At 32.7% G+C, this 16,081-nt stretch overlaps 1 protein-coding gene across 3 annotated transcripts in view; it reads left to right on the forward strand.

Moving 5' to 3' along the window:
* The window catches only part of CSMD3 (CUB and Sushi multiple domains 3), a 1,183,499-nt gene that overhangs the window by 1,081,952 nt on the left and 85,466 nt on the right, over window positions 1-16,081 (forward strand). For all 3 annotated transcript variants that reach the window (XM_007188796.2, XM_007188797.2, XM_028168178.2), the window contains 5 exons: window positions 2,947-3,027; window positions 3,998-4,111; window positions 9,225-9,413; window positions 9,791-9,937; window positions 12,598-12,786. In XM_007188796.2, coding sequence (XP_007188858.2) covers window positions 2,947-3,027; window positions 3,998-4,111; window positions 9,225-9,413; window positions 9,791-9,937; window positions 12,598-12,786 — 720 coding nt within the window. The remainder of the gene's footprint in view (window positions 1-2,946; window positions 3,028-3,997; window positions 4,112-9,224; window positions 9,414-9,790; window positions 9,938-12,597; window positions 12,787-16,081) is intronic.

The raw sequence follows: 16,081 nt of genomic DNA on the forward strand, positions 1-16,081 counted from the left end.
TTTTGAAGAAGCCTTTAATAGCTCAGTTGAACTGAAGTAGATAAATGCAGCATTCTTTTCTGGAATTGGGTTGGTTATTTCATTACGAAGAAAATAGGAAATGAAAAATAACCAAATATATTGCCAGAATTAAACTCTAAAGTGATTTTAAGAAGCAAATTTGTTGGACCAGGAACCAGACATCTGTACACATTTGAATGAAAACAGAGCACTGTTCAAACAATGGTCATCCTCAAAAGATACTGACATGCACTCTAACCCACAACTGCCTCTGTTTCATCCCCATTTGCAATTTGAGAGTTAGAGTCTTCTTAGGGAAGACTATTTGTTTAGAGACTCTTTCCCTCCTGAAAAAACCTATATTTTGTGTGTTACTTAGCAAATATGTGTTGGATTATAAGTAAAGTGAAAGGAGCTAATTACTCAATTGTGAAAAAGACACATGAAGAGTCTCCTCCCTTATGTTACTTAAAGCCTAGATGGAGTCACAAATAGTGAAAAAGTAAACTAATAAATGGAAAATAATAAATGTTGAAACAAGTCATGATATCCAGTTACGGGCAGAACTGAAACTTTTAAATTGTATCATCAAAATTTTAAATAGCATGAGTATGTATTTTAGTCCATGTTTTCCATGGATTGTTCTATTTAGAAACAGCTTCAAAGTGATGACCATTAATGAAAACACTGTGTAACATAGATATTTACACATTTAAAATACACATTTGAGCTAAATCTGTGTTCTCTTTTAGATGAATCATTTTATTTGACATGCCATTCACCTTTAAGACACCACTGACTTATTTAATAACTATTCAAGGGCATCGTATCCTACATGTCATGATTGTATGTGCTACAAAACAGAGTTCTGTGATTAGAAAATAAGAGTAAAGGGTAAGAGGAGGTAGGCAGTGAAGAGGTCAGAAGATACATTTATCCTGGTGATGTAAAATTGGGAATTGAGACACAAAGTCAGACTTGAAGTCAAAAGGATCAGTGAAATCACTTAGGTGGAGACTGTACAAAATTTGTTCGAAGGAAAGTTTATTCAGAATTCAAATCTATAAAATTGATGAAAATAGAATTGCTCTTATTGAGGTAGAGGAAGGAGGTAGGGACATTACACCTCCTCACACCCTCCATGACCCCAAGGTGATCCCTTGTCTCTAGGGACAGAGTTATAAAATGCTGATGGTACCAAAGAACGGAGAATAAGAGAATTTAGATCACATCACCCACGTGGTCTTGGGAAGATAACACAGTATCTCTGAGCATCATCTTCCTCATAATAATAATTTCCAACCTCTAGTCTTTTAAACTCTCCAGCTGAGTTATCTAGGTCATTCTAAGCAGGTTCTACAGATGACAGGAGTCATGAATTCCTCATTGATAAAAATGTGCTTCTTCTTTAAAATAAAATACTTTTTGATTAGCATGAAGATTAAAAGCAAGTTTACAGGCAAACAAAGATCAGATAAAATGCTCTCCTCTAAAGCAATTATACTCCAATAAAAAAATAAATAAATAAAGCATAATCTCATAAGGATTTCTCCGTGTAGGGCTCTCTGTATCTTCCTCTCCTCCTTCCCTTACCTCTCTGGAATTTCTCACAACTACCTTTTACCTTGATAATTGTAATTTTTGCTCATGTTTCCTCCTCTATCTGAATGCTCTTCTGCCCATGATTCCCCTTCAGCACTGGAAAAAATCTTACTCATCCTTTAAAATTTATCTCATTCATTTCTTTTTATCAGAATTTTCCTTAACTAGTCTAGTTGATATTCCTCAGTACTCTCATAATACTCTCACAATAGGGCCCATACTGAAGATATGGGCTTTGAAGTTAAAGGACATAGGCTGGACTTCTGGATAAACCCTGTACTAGTTGTGTGATCTCGGGCAAGTTACTATGCCTTTAAACCTCCTTCATTTTATCTCCGAACTGAGGTACATAAAGAAATTAACTCCTAAGTTTAAGTAATGAAATTATGCATATAAAACACATTTTTCTTCAAATGTTATAACAGCGTAAAATGTTTCTTAATAATAGTATATTACATCTTTTGAAGACAACTAGTGAAAACAAGGCTTTAATCAAGCAAACAATTGTGATACAGATATCATATAGGGCCAGTAGTCATGATACTTAGATTAAGGAGACCTTTTTTCAGTGGCCTTTACCTTATGCGAAATAAGAATCTACCTAATCTAATGGGATGATCAGTTTAGATCAGTTTAGAAACATAAAATTTAGATCAGTTTAGAAACATAAAATTTAATAAATGGATACTTTGTAAACACACTAATCTAGCATGGTGAGAGAGCCATGACTGTCTATGTTCAAATCCCAGCTCTGCCATATTATAGCTGTATGAGTTGGACAAATTCTTTAATTCTTTTAACAGTTTTTCTTTTATATAATGGGAATAATTATAGAACTCATTACATAAATTAAGTAATAAAATAAATAAAATTTTTGTGAGGACTAATAGAGTTAATATAAGTGAAATGTTCATAATATTGCTTGGAATAGAGTAAGCCTTGAGTATTGTTCGCAATTATGACTGAATGCTAGGCACTTTGCTAGATGCAGGGGATTCTGTGATGAACCTTGGGAAGCTAGGCATTGAGCACATAAACAAACATGAGTGTATAATTCCAAATTGTGATTATGCCAAGATAGAAGCACATAATCAGAAGGACTAGAATGAGGGTGAGAAATAAGGAGTTAAAAGGTAAGCATTCTTACCATGGGAAAATATTTAAGGAATGATTAATTTTCCCTCAATGTTGTAGCATTTTTTTAAATAAAGAAATAGTTGAAACTTGATAAATTCTACCATATATTTTTATTCTTATAAATAAACCTTATGTAATTTTCTTTTTTCACATATGTGAATATGTATAGCTGCTCAGAGAAGGAATAAACATTGTCTATTTTTATAGCCTATCAACTAAGAGTGTGTCAACCTCCACCACCCGTACCCAATGCTGAGATTTTGACAGAAGATGATGAATTTGAAATAGGTAAAGTCTGCTAATTACTTTCAAAGAAAACATACTGTTAGCAGAGGTATTTACTTTAAAAGAAATAAGAATAAATAATAGTAGCAGCCTGTCTTAGACCGTCTTTCCCTGGATCGATGGGGATTGTTTAGAATTCTTAAGAATGGATAACAGTGAAAAGAAGAAAGGGAGTATTAGGCAAGAAGAAAGAATTCCGTATTTCCAGGATGTACAGTTAGAAAACAGTACAGGAATTTGAGCCATATAACTATTCTTGTAGTTCCTTCCAAAGTATTATTTTGCTACCTTCCAACACTGTAGTCTTAACTACTCTTCTTTGAATTCAGGCATAAACCTGATGTGTATAATGAAGGATATGTAGGGTGTATTAGAAGACATGTTTTATTTCCATGTCCTTGAAAACAATTGGTTGGTTATGCTCAATTTGATCATAAATAAATTCCTTTTAAAACTTGGTTGGAAATTTAACTGCAATAATATCTAATAGTTTGAAAAATTATGTAAGAAAAGAAGACATCCTAATGTTATCATAATAAATTTTTATCATTATTATCCTAGTAATATTAATATTGGTTGAGAAATGTAAGAAAACATCAATGACCAATGTAAATCTAATCTTAATAGCAATAACTAGGAATCTCCTTTTAACTGCTTGGTATATTTTTAATGAATACCTTACCCGTACCAACAGGATTATTTCTTTACTACTATTGCTTATATCTAACCAGATTGCCCCAGTACAGTCGTACTGGTAGTTTATTCTTGGCTTCAGTTCTGATTGGTCAGTGCTTATGACATACTAGTAGTTCAATATTTTGAATGTCATCACTGCTTATAACTAATAGAATTTTTATATTGATTGAAAATGACTGAAAGAAAAAATATTCTAATTTTATATTGAAACATCTGTTTATTTTAACCATTACCTTGTTGCTTATCAGAAGCCCCTTCTGCATTTTTTTTTTAATAGGTGATATTATTAGGTATCAGTGTCTTCCAGGATTTACTTTGGTTGGTAATGCAATCCTGACATGCAGATTAGGAGAACGACTCCAGATGGATGGAGCGCCTCCAGTTTGTCAAGGTACCAATTCTTATGATTATTTATTTATAAATATCTGTTTTATGTTTAATTCAGTACTAGAAAAATAGAGAAAAATCTATTTTATGTAATTATTATATATTTAACTGACAATAATGTTAAATATTATACAACTCATAAGTGGTATTTTTCATTCCATTATTTCTCAGATTTAAGTAAACATTTTTAATTCATCCAAGGCTTAATTTTTCTAGTTTATCCCAAATTCAATTCAATCTATTTAAATTATTTTTGCTGTGAGGAGTGGAAATGGAGGTAGAAAGCAAGAAAAATCACTTTTTTTTTTTTTATCTTAGCACATTTGTCTCATTTCACTAGCAATATGTATTGGATTTTGTCAAATGCTTTTTTTAATTAAAAAAAAATTTTTTTTATTTTTGGCTGTGTTGGGTCTTCGTTGCTATGCATGGGATTTCTCTAGTTGTGGCGAGCTGGGGCTACTCTTTCTTGTGGTGTGCGGGCTTCTCATTGCAGTGGCTTCTTTTGTTGCGGAGCATGGGCTCTAGGTGCGCGGGCTTCAGTAGTTATGGCTTGCGGGCTCTAGAGCGCAAGCTCAGTAGTTGTGGCGCACTGGCTTAGTTGCTCCGCGGCATGCGGGATCTTCCCGGGCCAGGGCTTGAACCCACGTCCCCTGCATTGACAGGTGGGTTCTTAAACACTGCACCACGAGGGAAGCCAAAAAAAAAAAAATCACTTTAAATAAAGGTTCCAATGTTGACTGCAAGTAGTTTCTATTCTGACCACTAGAATCATTAAACTTTTTTGAGCACCTGTTAAGAATGAGGATCTGAGGGAAAAAACAAATAAACAGGAAGTGGTAAATGGTCCCTGCTGTGAAAGCAACATGGTGTAAGGGATATGACAGCCATACAGCTTGTAGCAATACAGTACTAAGGAAACAGGCCAGGGGGCTATAGAGTCACATAATTTTAAACTGTTTATAGGACAGGGAAAGCTTGATGGAGGCATTGCTCCCTGGGTCATAGGTTCCAAATGAAAAGTGATACTTACTTTGGTAGAACTAAGATAGGGAAAGTGTGGTCCAAGTGACAGAGGTATATGCAAAGACACAGAAATGAAAGACAATGAGGTACAGACTTCAAGGCATTCACTATGTTATAAGGGCAAGACCATGATGGATCTTGAATGATGTACTGGGATTTTGATGTTCAAGAATCATGTGTTATTAAGTTGTATAGCTCCTAGGGCCCGTAACAGTGCCTAACACATAGTAACTAATTATAAATATTGGTTAATTTGAATAAAATTGAATTGAACTTGATTATACATCTCCAGATTTTCTTGGATTACTTCCTTCACTGGGGTTTATTCTTGAGAAATAGAAATCTGTTTTATGCAGTATCTTAACTGTTACAATGAGCCTAAAACAAAAATTCTGTTTATTATTACAAGCATGCTGTAAGTAGGAATAAACGTTTGATTTTTCTACCTCACTGGAATCCTTACAAGAAGATAGAAGGATTTTCATAAGGGGCTTTTTACAGTATCAAAAAGAAAGACATGTTTGGAGGTATAACCAGCAACAATATAAGAATTTTCCTTGCTCTTAGTCAATGATTTTTATAGGCCATCTTAAAGTTGGTTGTTTATTCTGAAGTCTACCACCTTTACTCCTGAATGAACAAGCAATTACATACCAGGATTTCTTCCTTGACCCAATGTATAAACTTCATTGTGAGCTCTTGGAGAGCAACACTTCTTTTTTATATATCTGGATCCCAATTCAATATTATATTTAATTAAAAATACAAAACAGTTTTGTTATTTGGTCCCTCATCTCTCAGATTTTTAATATCTTATTTCTAAAATCAGAATTTTCTATAGATTAGTACATGTGTTTCTTCTTATTCTATCTGCTCTGGAGAATACAAAAAAGGATGATCAATCTTTGTCTCATGATAACACTATGGGTACTAGCTAAAAGTTAATTATCCCTCAGAATGAGTTTATGCAGCGTTACTATATTAATTAATTGACCAGGCACTTAAGCTAAAAAGCTGAGTTAAAATTTTGTTTAATTGAGTTAATTCATAATCCCACTAAAAGATTATCATTCATTTGGAATCTGTTGTGACTAATCTGTACTGTTTTTAATCTATTTTAAATTATTTGATTTTTTCACTTTTCCTAAAAGAGGCTATATCATTTTTGTTATTCCTCCCTGGATCCTGTTTAGTTCTTTATATCACACTTAAAACATGGAAAGCAAGTCTAAATATGGTGCTCTTCAAAGGGTTTGATGTAAATGAAATATAATAGGTGACTACAGATAGTTAAAAACATGGGGTCCATCTAGCTGAATGTGTGAGACTTTCTGTACTTTAAACTTTCTGGGCATTAGTTTCCTCATATGCATAATGGGGATAAAAATTGTAGACATTTCTTAAAGTTGCTGTGAGAAGTAAGTGATATAATGAACAAAAGGTGCTTAACAGTATCTAATGTATACATATTTACTCTTGATTGTCTTACTCTTGCCGTATGTTGGTTAGTGTGAGAATAGGTTAATTTGTGTATTTACAGTAAATTACATTGAATCATACCAGTTTTTCAAAAGTAATATGGAATATTTGTTCAGTTGAAAACATTGGGACCATTAAGATACAGCACTTGCTTTTCAATAACAATAGCCTAAGAAGAAAGTAAAAAAAGTGATGAAATGATAGCCATAAAATTGCTAACTGAAATAACAGAAGCATACATTACAGAGGTACCAAGAAGAAAATCAACAGTTCTGCTTGGGTTGATGGAGGAAAGGTTCAGGAAGTGTTTGTTTCACAGAGGATGAGACTTGATCTGGGTTTTGAGATGTGCTAACATTTCAAATGCATCAGACAAGAGTAAGACTTTGAAACAGAAGCACTAATGGATAGGCTGAGTTCAAAAATATTATAGGTCATCCAGTATGTTTGGAGCATTCTGTTTCAGAGGAGGAGCAACAGAAAACAAAGCTGGAGAGGTAGGCAGGGACTGAAGTTGAAGGGCTTTGAAGCTGCTGAATGGTTTTTAGTAAGGGAATAACATGTTCAGTAACCCAGTTACTCACTTAGTTAAATATTTCAGAAGTATTAAACAGCGGGGCACACACAACATAAACACTTTCTTAAAACTTACTTCAGTTCGTCATATGGTTATATATCTTTTATTTCAATATGCCATAGCTATATATTCACTAATGTTCTTCATCTTTTTTTTTTTTTTTTTTTTTTTTTGTTCTTCATCTTTGACTCAAGTTTTCCATTCCATTTCTAGCCTTCAAGTTTCTTTGTTTGTTTGTTTGTTTATTTTACATATTTTTCATTTTGTGAAAAGCAAACATCAGCTTTCTCTTTTTAGACTGAGAAGGACTTAATACTATTTGCTGAATTATTTTTTTTAAATCTTGAAATCACATCCAAGAAGCAAGCATCTCAGATTCAAATAAGAGAAATAGAAGTTAAAAAAAAAAGAAAGAAAACAACTTTTAGATTAGCTATACTGTATTCTATAGTAAAAATTCAAATATCTGTATATGAAGTTATGGCAGTTATTTTCAAGTTATTTCAAGTTATTAACTTGATTAAAGAACAATCATATGTTGCCATAATTCACTATTTTACTTACTCTTTTCCATCCCTATACTACTTGAAGACTTTATAATTCAAAATATTTCATGTACTTCCACCCTGGAAATGACAAATATATAAATCCTTCATCTATTCATCTGTATTTTAGCAACAATATTTGGTGTTTTGAAGCCTAGTTTATTTGAACAAACATTGAGAAACAAGGATTCTATTTAAGATAGTGATCTAATTATTTTGAGATACAGCACTCTAAATCCATGGTGGAAGTTGATGTGTAGTGATTGGATTTGGAAATGGCATGAGATGTATTTCCAATTCACCAAATCCTCAAAAGTTATATAGTCTACGCTTCACTCCAGTTGCTTGAATGTACGCAGTAATAGCACTCAAAAATTGGTCCAAGCTACATTTAAAAACTATTTATCAATGATGTACATAGGACATTTTACTGTAGTGGCTACAGTGGCTTCCAAGTAAAAAGTTCTATATCATATTGAACTAAATCCTGTTTGGTATATATTGGTTTACTTCTATACTGTGTGGGCTATTCTGAGCAATTCCAATACTCTTACCACACCATAAAAGCTCAAAGTCTTAAGGAAAAAAAAGGGCTGAAATGGCATCATTTGAGTGATAAGGATTTGATCATCTTGGTCACATTCTCATTCCAAATGCAAATTTAAGTATATGTTTGTATTATTTGGTCCAATGCATAATGCTATTGAGGCCAACAATTTAAGTATATTAGTTTACTATACCTTGGAGATACACACACGCACGCACACACACACATTCTCAGGATGTACAACAGAGGTACTGTTATGAAATGAAGAGCTTGTGCTTTGTCTTACACTTATGATCTGGAAATAGCAGGAAGAACTGAAAGGTAACTGGTGACCCAAAATTGTGTTAAATCTTCATGGCTTAAGCATATTCATGAGATTAGAAGTGACTTTGCCTGGAATGAATACTCTGAGATAGGGCAGCTTCTTGTCTGTCCTCACATACCTGAGTGAGTTAAAGTTTGAGGACAGAAGAAAAAGGAAGGAAGGAAAAGGACAGGGTAAAGACATAGGCAAGAGAGGCAGAGGGGAGAAGACGTAAGAAGATGAAGGAAAATAGGGAAAATAATAGAAAGAAATAGAAGGCAATAAATTTCTTATATTTTTATTATCTATATATTTATTGTCCAGAAAAATAATGTATCTTCCATGTAATAATAAAAGGAAATTAATACCATAAAATTTTAGGTCAGTCCTCCATATTTTGAACTGCAAGCTTATTATACAAGTTGTCTTTTTATACACATAGCTCAAGATATTATCTCCTTTATTGTTATTTAATATGAAAACATTTAAAAACTGGGTATTTAATGCAATTTTCACTTAAATACATTTCAATTGAAGTATTGAAATGCAACTTTAAAATGCAACTTTCAGTATTTAAAATGCAACTTTCACTTAGGTCTAAAACACTAGCATCATCTAATGGTATATATTTTTTGACAGTGCTCTGTCCTGCCAATGAATTACGCCTGGATTCTACGGGAGTCATATTGAGCCCTGGATATCCTGACAGTTACCCAAATCTTCAAATGTGTGCCTGGAGCATTTCTGTGGAAAAAGGATATAATATTAGCATGTTTGTAGAATTCTTCCAGACAGAAAAGGAATTTGATGTTCTTCAGGTGTATGATGGTAACTATGGGTTATATTTACTGGATATTCATAAATTCAATTCAACTGCTCTAATTATACATTCAGACCTTCAGTAAAAACACTGCTTATATGATTTTATTTTATCTTATGGGTATTTTTAGAAGTATCAACATCAAACTTACCTATATACCATATGAAAATTGTAGTTAGCTTGATTATTATGTTATAAATTGTAGCTGCTTTAGCTATGGAATTAAAATGTTTAAACAAACATTTTATGTTATGTTTTAAGTTATTATTGATGAAATAAACTGATTCTGGATCAATTTCACCATATTTAATACTATTCTAAATATATAAAATACTAAAGATGAATTATTCAGTTACACCTAAATTGTATTATTTTCTTTCTGAAGGACCAAATATTCAAAGTCCAGTGCTTGTTTCACTCAGTGGGGATTATTCATCTGCTTTTAATATAACAAGCAATGGTCATGAAGTATTTCTTCAATGGTCAGCTGATCATGGCAATAACAAAAAAGGCTTCCGGATAAGATATATAGGTATGTGATATTTATAACTTCAGTACAGATCTCACCTGCATCCTCAGTATGGTTGTGATTAAAGAGCACAGACACATACACTATTTAATTAGGTATGAATTTAAATCATATTTCTTCCATTGATGTTTCTTGAGCAATTTATGTAACCTCTCTATGCCTCAGTTTCCTCATTGTAATGATAATAATGCTATGTCTTTCATATAATTTTGAAATGATTAAAAGGACTTAAGATATTTATGACTTATCTAAGTTAATTATAAATTAAACTCTGGGGCTTCCCTGGTGGCGTAATGGTTAAGAATCCACCTGCCAATGCAGGGGTCATGGGTTTGAGCCCTGGTCCGGGAAGATCCTACATGCCACGGAGCAACTAAGCCCGTGCGCCACAACTACTGAGCCCACGTGCCACAGTTACTGAAGCCCATGCAACTAGAGCCCGTGCTCCGCAACAAGGGAAGCCACTGCAATGAGAAGCCCACGCACAGCAACGAAGAGTAGCCCCCACTCGCTACAACTAGAGAAAGCCCCCGCGCAGCAACGAAGACCCAACGCAGCCAAAAATAAATAAATTAATTAATTATAAAAAAAAAAATTCCAGCCAAAAAAGAAATTAAACTCTGATATTTTAAGTGCTTTATTTCCCAGCAGAAATTTCCCTTGAACTCTCACAAAATGTTATTAGTGTTGCTCAGTTGTATCTGATCTACTTAATATATATAACTCCTTTAAATGAGAAGTTTAAACAAAAGATAAACATACAGTGGAAAAAATCTTTGTCTTCACTGTTGCCCATCTATTTATGATACTTGCTAAAATATATTAAATATTAAAAGAGAAAATGATGAACACATCACTTAGAAACATTTAGTTTTAAAAAAAATATTGTTTTGTCATCATTGCTTTTCATTGAGTAATATCTAGAAAGATGTAGGCTGAAAATCCTTCTTAATATCAAGATGAAATAGCTTTTCCTATATGCCTTCTTGTTTATAAGGTCTACTGATACTGAGCCAATAATTTTCTTGTTAAGTGTACATAGTTTTCCATTATGCAAAGATTATATCCCTTCTCTTTATTGCCATCCTAAATCATGTCAGATGCCATAGGTATGTGCTCAATAACAGAATACTTCAGAGCCAATCAACCATCTCTATCTGTACAGTATTCAGACCATGTCTCCCCAGGCTATGGGTCATTGCTAATCAATTCTACTGAAAATTACTTTCTTATATATTTTATAGATTATTCTGACACAACAATTGTAGACATGGACTTAAATAAATTTTGAATTCCAGTTGTAAAGATAAACTCTTGAATTTTACTCATTTATATAAATTTGCATATATGTATATAATATACAAATACAACAATTTTTGTCTACTTTGATTTTAAAACTATAAGATGATAATTTGCCTTTATCAACAATTTGTCTTTTACATATTAGAAGTAACTTATCACTGACATTATAACATGTTTACAAGTTTTATCCTATAATAGATATCTATTAAATTTGAAAAATGTTATTAGGCATGCGAAGGAGAAATGTTTTTAAAATTTAAACATACGCCCAAGTCATTCTTGAGATTTTTCATATTTGAATGTATGTTTCTATCATATGAACTTTGTAAATGTCTTTTTATTAAAGTTGTGCCAGACTGTATTTAAAAAGTCAGAATGTTAAATTATATTTTTAATAACCATAATAACTTAAAGGGAAATCATTCAACTCCAACAGTTATAAGCATTAGATTCACTATATTAAAGACTAATCCTTATTTATGTTGATATTCATGACAAAGTTAGATATAAATATAATGAAAACATCATTTTTAGCCCCAAGAACAGCTTGACATATTGAATATAAATTTTTCCTTTAGAAAATGACAGGTTATGACATATATATTCTAAGTCCAATCTATTTCTTACTATTTACCCCTAAAGTCTCATTTTTCTCAGATGAATACATTGAAGTTTCAAAGGGTTAAATGGATCCTGCCAGGCTGAACAGTCTCAAAAGTGCATATATATGAAAAAGCCATTTCACGTTATCTTTTGACATTCTAGACTTCAGGAGATGAAAGAAGTTTTATTTTATTGGCATTTTTTATCACCATATATAAGCACTCTTGGCAGCATGGAAACTTTTTAATAAACTGGAAGAGAGGATTATGGAACGTGGAGGGACTATTTTAGACATCCACCAAAATGAAATGCATGAACTAACATGACATAGGTGTCTGCAGGTAATTTCAAAATGACATGTAAACAACATGCTCTAAAATATTGCTACTAAACTGTGGCATTTAGGCCCTTCAGATGACAGGAAATACCAGTTCCAAAATTCAATAAACTATTTGTAAGGCTTTTGAACCTCCAGGGTATTAAGAAAGTATAATGTATTTCAATTAGGAGACATCTCCAGTGACAATAAGAATCAGAAGAAAGCCCAGAAATAGTTATGTCTCCTAAAAGTTATGTCACTAGATTGTCAAGTGGATGGAAAATAATATATGTCCACATGAAGTAAAACTCACATAGATGGCAATTGAATTGGCCAATTTTTATGAACTAGTATTTACTTTTAGGTTTTTATAACTCTAGATTGTAAAGAGTTTCTGATTCATTAATTATATATGATTTTTTTTTTTTCTTTTAAAAAGCTTTCTACTGTAGTACACCAGAATCCCCACCTCATGGATACATTATCAGTCAGACAGGTGGACAGCTTAATAGTGTGGTCCGCTGGGCCTGTGATCGAGGATTCCGACTTGTTGGGAAAAGCAGTGCTGTGTGCAGAAAGTCTTCCTATGGGTATCATACATGGGATGCACCGGTCCCTGCTTGTCAAGGTGAAGTATATTAACCAGAAATGGCACATTAATAAAAGATTAACCCCGTTTAACTCTTATTTGGATTGCTGAAACTTCAAAAATTATAAATATGCAGAAGCATATTATAGATACCTCTAAGGAAAATAAGGCTTGAAAACACAGACTGATAAATTTGAGGAGCATGAGGCACATTGTCTTATAGTTCTTCATTTGTTGTTATGTGATTTATGCCTTTACTCTATCCATTTATATGCATTCTTTACTCATACATCTACCATTCCCATCACTTTGCTGTCAGAAAATGAATGACCCAGAGCTGGATTGTGTGTTAGTGTGGAGTCTGCAGAGAGAAAAGAGAGGATAAGAGTAGGCAAGGTCACTGATGATGTTCATTCTCAAGTATGCAAAAATGTGCTCTCAGTGCAACAAATTTAAAAGAGGAAAATGTAGCCAATTACCACATTATTTTTTCTTCACTGTTTAGGTAACTCAACAGAGATGTCTTTCATTTCCATTTTATTTTGTTAAAAAACAAGGCCCTCTCTGAGCATTGTATCCTGCTATAGCAAAAAAATGACAAATCAACAATTGGCACATTTTAGAGCTTTGGACTAGGTCTTGTTTTTAAAGAGTAGTTGAGTCTCTTAGCTAGGTATAGTAATAAAGAGAAGTTCAACATCAAGAAAATGTAATGTCATTGGACTTTGAAAATTTTCAAACATCACATTATTTTGTAATATGAAATTTAAATTTATATTTGATTTATTTTACCCAGCATGTGGAGACATATATAACAACTATGAACCCTCACATTAAAAATGCAGGATGCTTTCAGTTAATAAATAATGGATGTTACCTATAATCTACTTATTGGAGGCAATTTGTATAAAGCAAATAAAATATAAAAGAGATCAGTTAAAATTTAAACAGCAGCAAGTTAAAATGAGCAGAGAATAGATATTACCAGATACCCAAAATGGTTATTTTACCTGTTAAATTGCAATTTCTAATTCATGAAAATATAGCTTTCATAGGCATGTATAAATAAATGAGAAATGAAAGAACTGTTTCCTTATATTGTTGATTCAGAAACATTAATTACTTACTAGAATTCTGGGATGTATCATAAACTTAATGGGTTACCAACATTGAAGGTGCTAACTTCATGTAGATACATTTTAATAAACTAGCAAAACATCTGCTTTCCTTTGAACAATGAATAGCAGGAGTATTTATAAATTTTTAGTATTAAATGGTTTCCCAGAATTGGTTTGAGAAAGAATCATGATCTCATAATTTTCGAATCACAGGAATTTAAAATATATATAATAACTTCTAAATCATATAGATTTTAAATAAACATTTAAATGATCTGAACTTTGAACAATTAAATTTCAGTTATTAAGGATTGTTTATATATATAGATAATCTTTGAGAAACCTTTAGTGAAAATAATTAACTGTTGGTTAAAATTAAAAATTATCCAGAACTTTCTGAAGTTTTGAACTTGCTTTGTAGTGTCAGCACTATAATTTCATTGATTTTTTTATATAATATGACATTTATATATGGAGCATTTTTAAATTGTTCTTGATTTGAAATTTTTCTATAATTACAAATAGGTTATTTTTTTAACATCTTTATTTGAGTATAATTGCTTTACAATGGTGTGTTAGTTTCTGCTGTATAACAAAGTGAATCAACTATACATATACATATATCCCCATTTCTCCTCCCTCTTGCATCTCCCTCCCACCCTCCCTATCCCACCCCTCTAGGTGGACACAAAGCTACCAGCTGATCTCCCTGTGCCATGCAGCTGCTTCCCACTAGCTATCTATTTTACATTTGGTCGTGTATATATGTCCATGCCACTCTCTCACTTCGTCCCAGCTTACCCTTCCCCCTCCCCATGTCCTCAAGTCCATTCTCTACATCTACATCTTTATTCCTGTCCTGACCCTAGGTTCTTCAGAACCTTTTTTTTTTTTTTTTAGATTCCATATATATGTGTTAGCATATGGTATTTGTTTTTCTCTTTCTGATTTACTTCACTCTGTATGACAGACTCTAGGTCCATCCACCTCACTACAAATACCTCCATTTCATTTCTCTTTATGGCTGAGTAATATTCCATTGTATATTTGTGCCACATCTTCTTTATCCGTTCAAATGTTGATGGACACTTAGGTTGCTTTCATGTCCTGGCTATTGTAAATAGTGCTGCAATGAACATTGTGGTACATGACTCTTTTTGAATTATGGTTTTCTCAGGGTGTATGCCCAGTAGTGGGATTGCTCGGCCATATGGTAGTTCTATTTTTAGTTTTTAAAGGAACCTCCATACTGTTCTCCACAGTGGCTGCACCAGTTTACATTCCCACCAACAGTGCAAGAGGGTTCCCTTTTCTCCACACCCTCTCCAGCATTTATTGTTTGTAGATTTTTTGATGATGGCCATTCTGACTGGTGTGAGGTGATACCTCATTGTAGTTTTGATTTGCATTTCTCTAATGATTAGTGATGTTGAGTATACTTTCATGTGTTTGTTGGCAATCTGTATATCTTCTTTGGAGAAATGTCTATTTAGGTCTTCTGCCCATTTTTGGATTGAGTTGTTTGTTTTTTTGATATTGAGCTGCATGAGCTGCTTGTATAGTTTGGTAAGTCAAAATGTAGCTGAAAAATAAGATATTTTGCATAGTAAAGTGATAAAATATTTATAACTCCAAGAATCATTTCCAAAATTGATCCTTTATGTTCACTGAAACAATTTTAAAAGATTAATTATTTTATAAAATTGTTTGTTGTATGTGACCTGTGTTTGGACATAGCTAATTGAAATGAAAGGGTTAAATGTCATTGGGGAGAGCTATTCACACAATTTTTGTTTTGTTCCAAATTTGTTTTGCATGCTTCAGTTATTTTTATTCTTCTTGTCTCTTCAGTCTCCTTACACATCCTCACATATATTTACTTGAGCTATGGTTACACAATGTGAACACAATTAAAGATAGAAAATTTAGTCTGTTATCTCTCTTTCAGTTTGAGAAGGTGTTTTATTTCTTTGTCTACACATCAACTAATCATTCATTGACTCCCTGCCCCATCACGAATTAAACCATTATCATCCCTCTACACAATCAAGTATTGTACAGGGTTATGCAGAAACAGTCACTTTGTATTCCCTGTTTCACTTTTTTTTTTCAAGTTCTAACACATTTCTTCTATTGTCATCTTAGTTATTATAAAAAGGGAAATATCAGCCAACATTCACTACCAACATGAGATATACGTGAACATTTGAGATATA

The sequence above is a fragment of the Balaenoptera acutorostrata genome, chromosome 17 (genome assembly GCF_949987535.1).
Source record: "Balaenoptera acutorostrata chromosome 17, mBalAcu1.1, whole genome shotgun sequence".
Taxonomy (NCBI): domain Eukaryota; kingdom Metazoa; phylum Chordata; class Mammalia; order Artiodactyla; family Balaenopteridae; genus Balaenoptera; species Balaenoptera acutorostrata.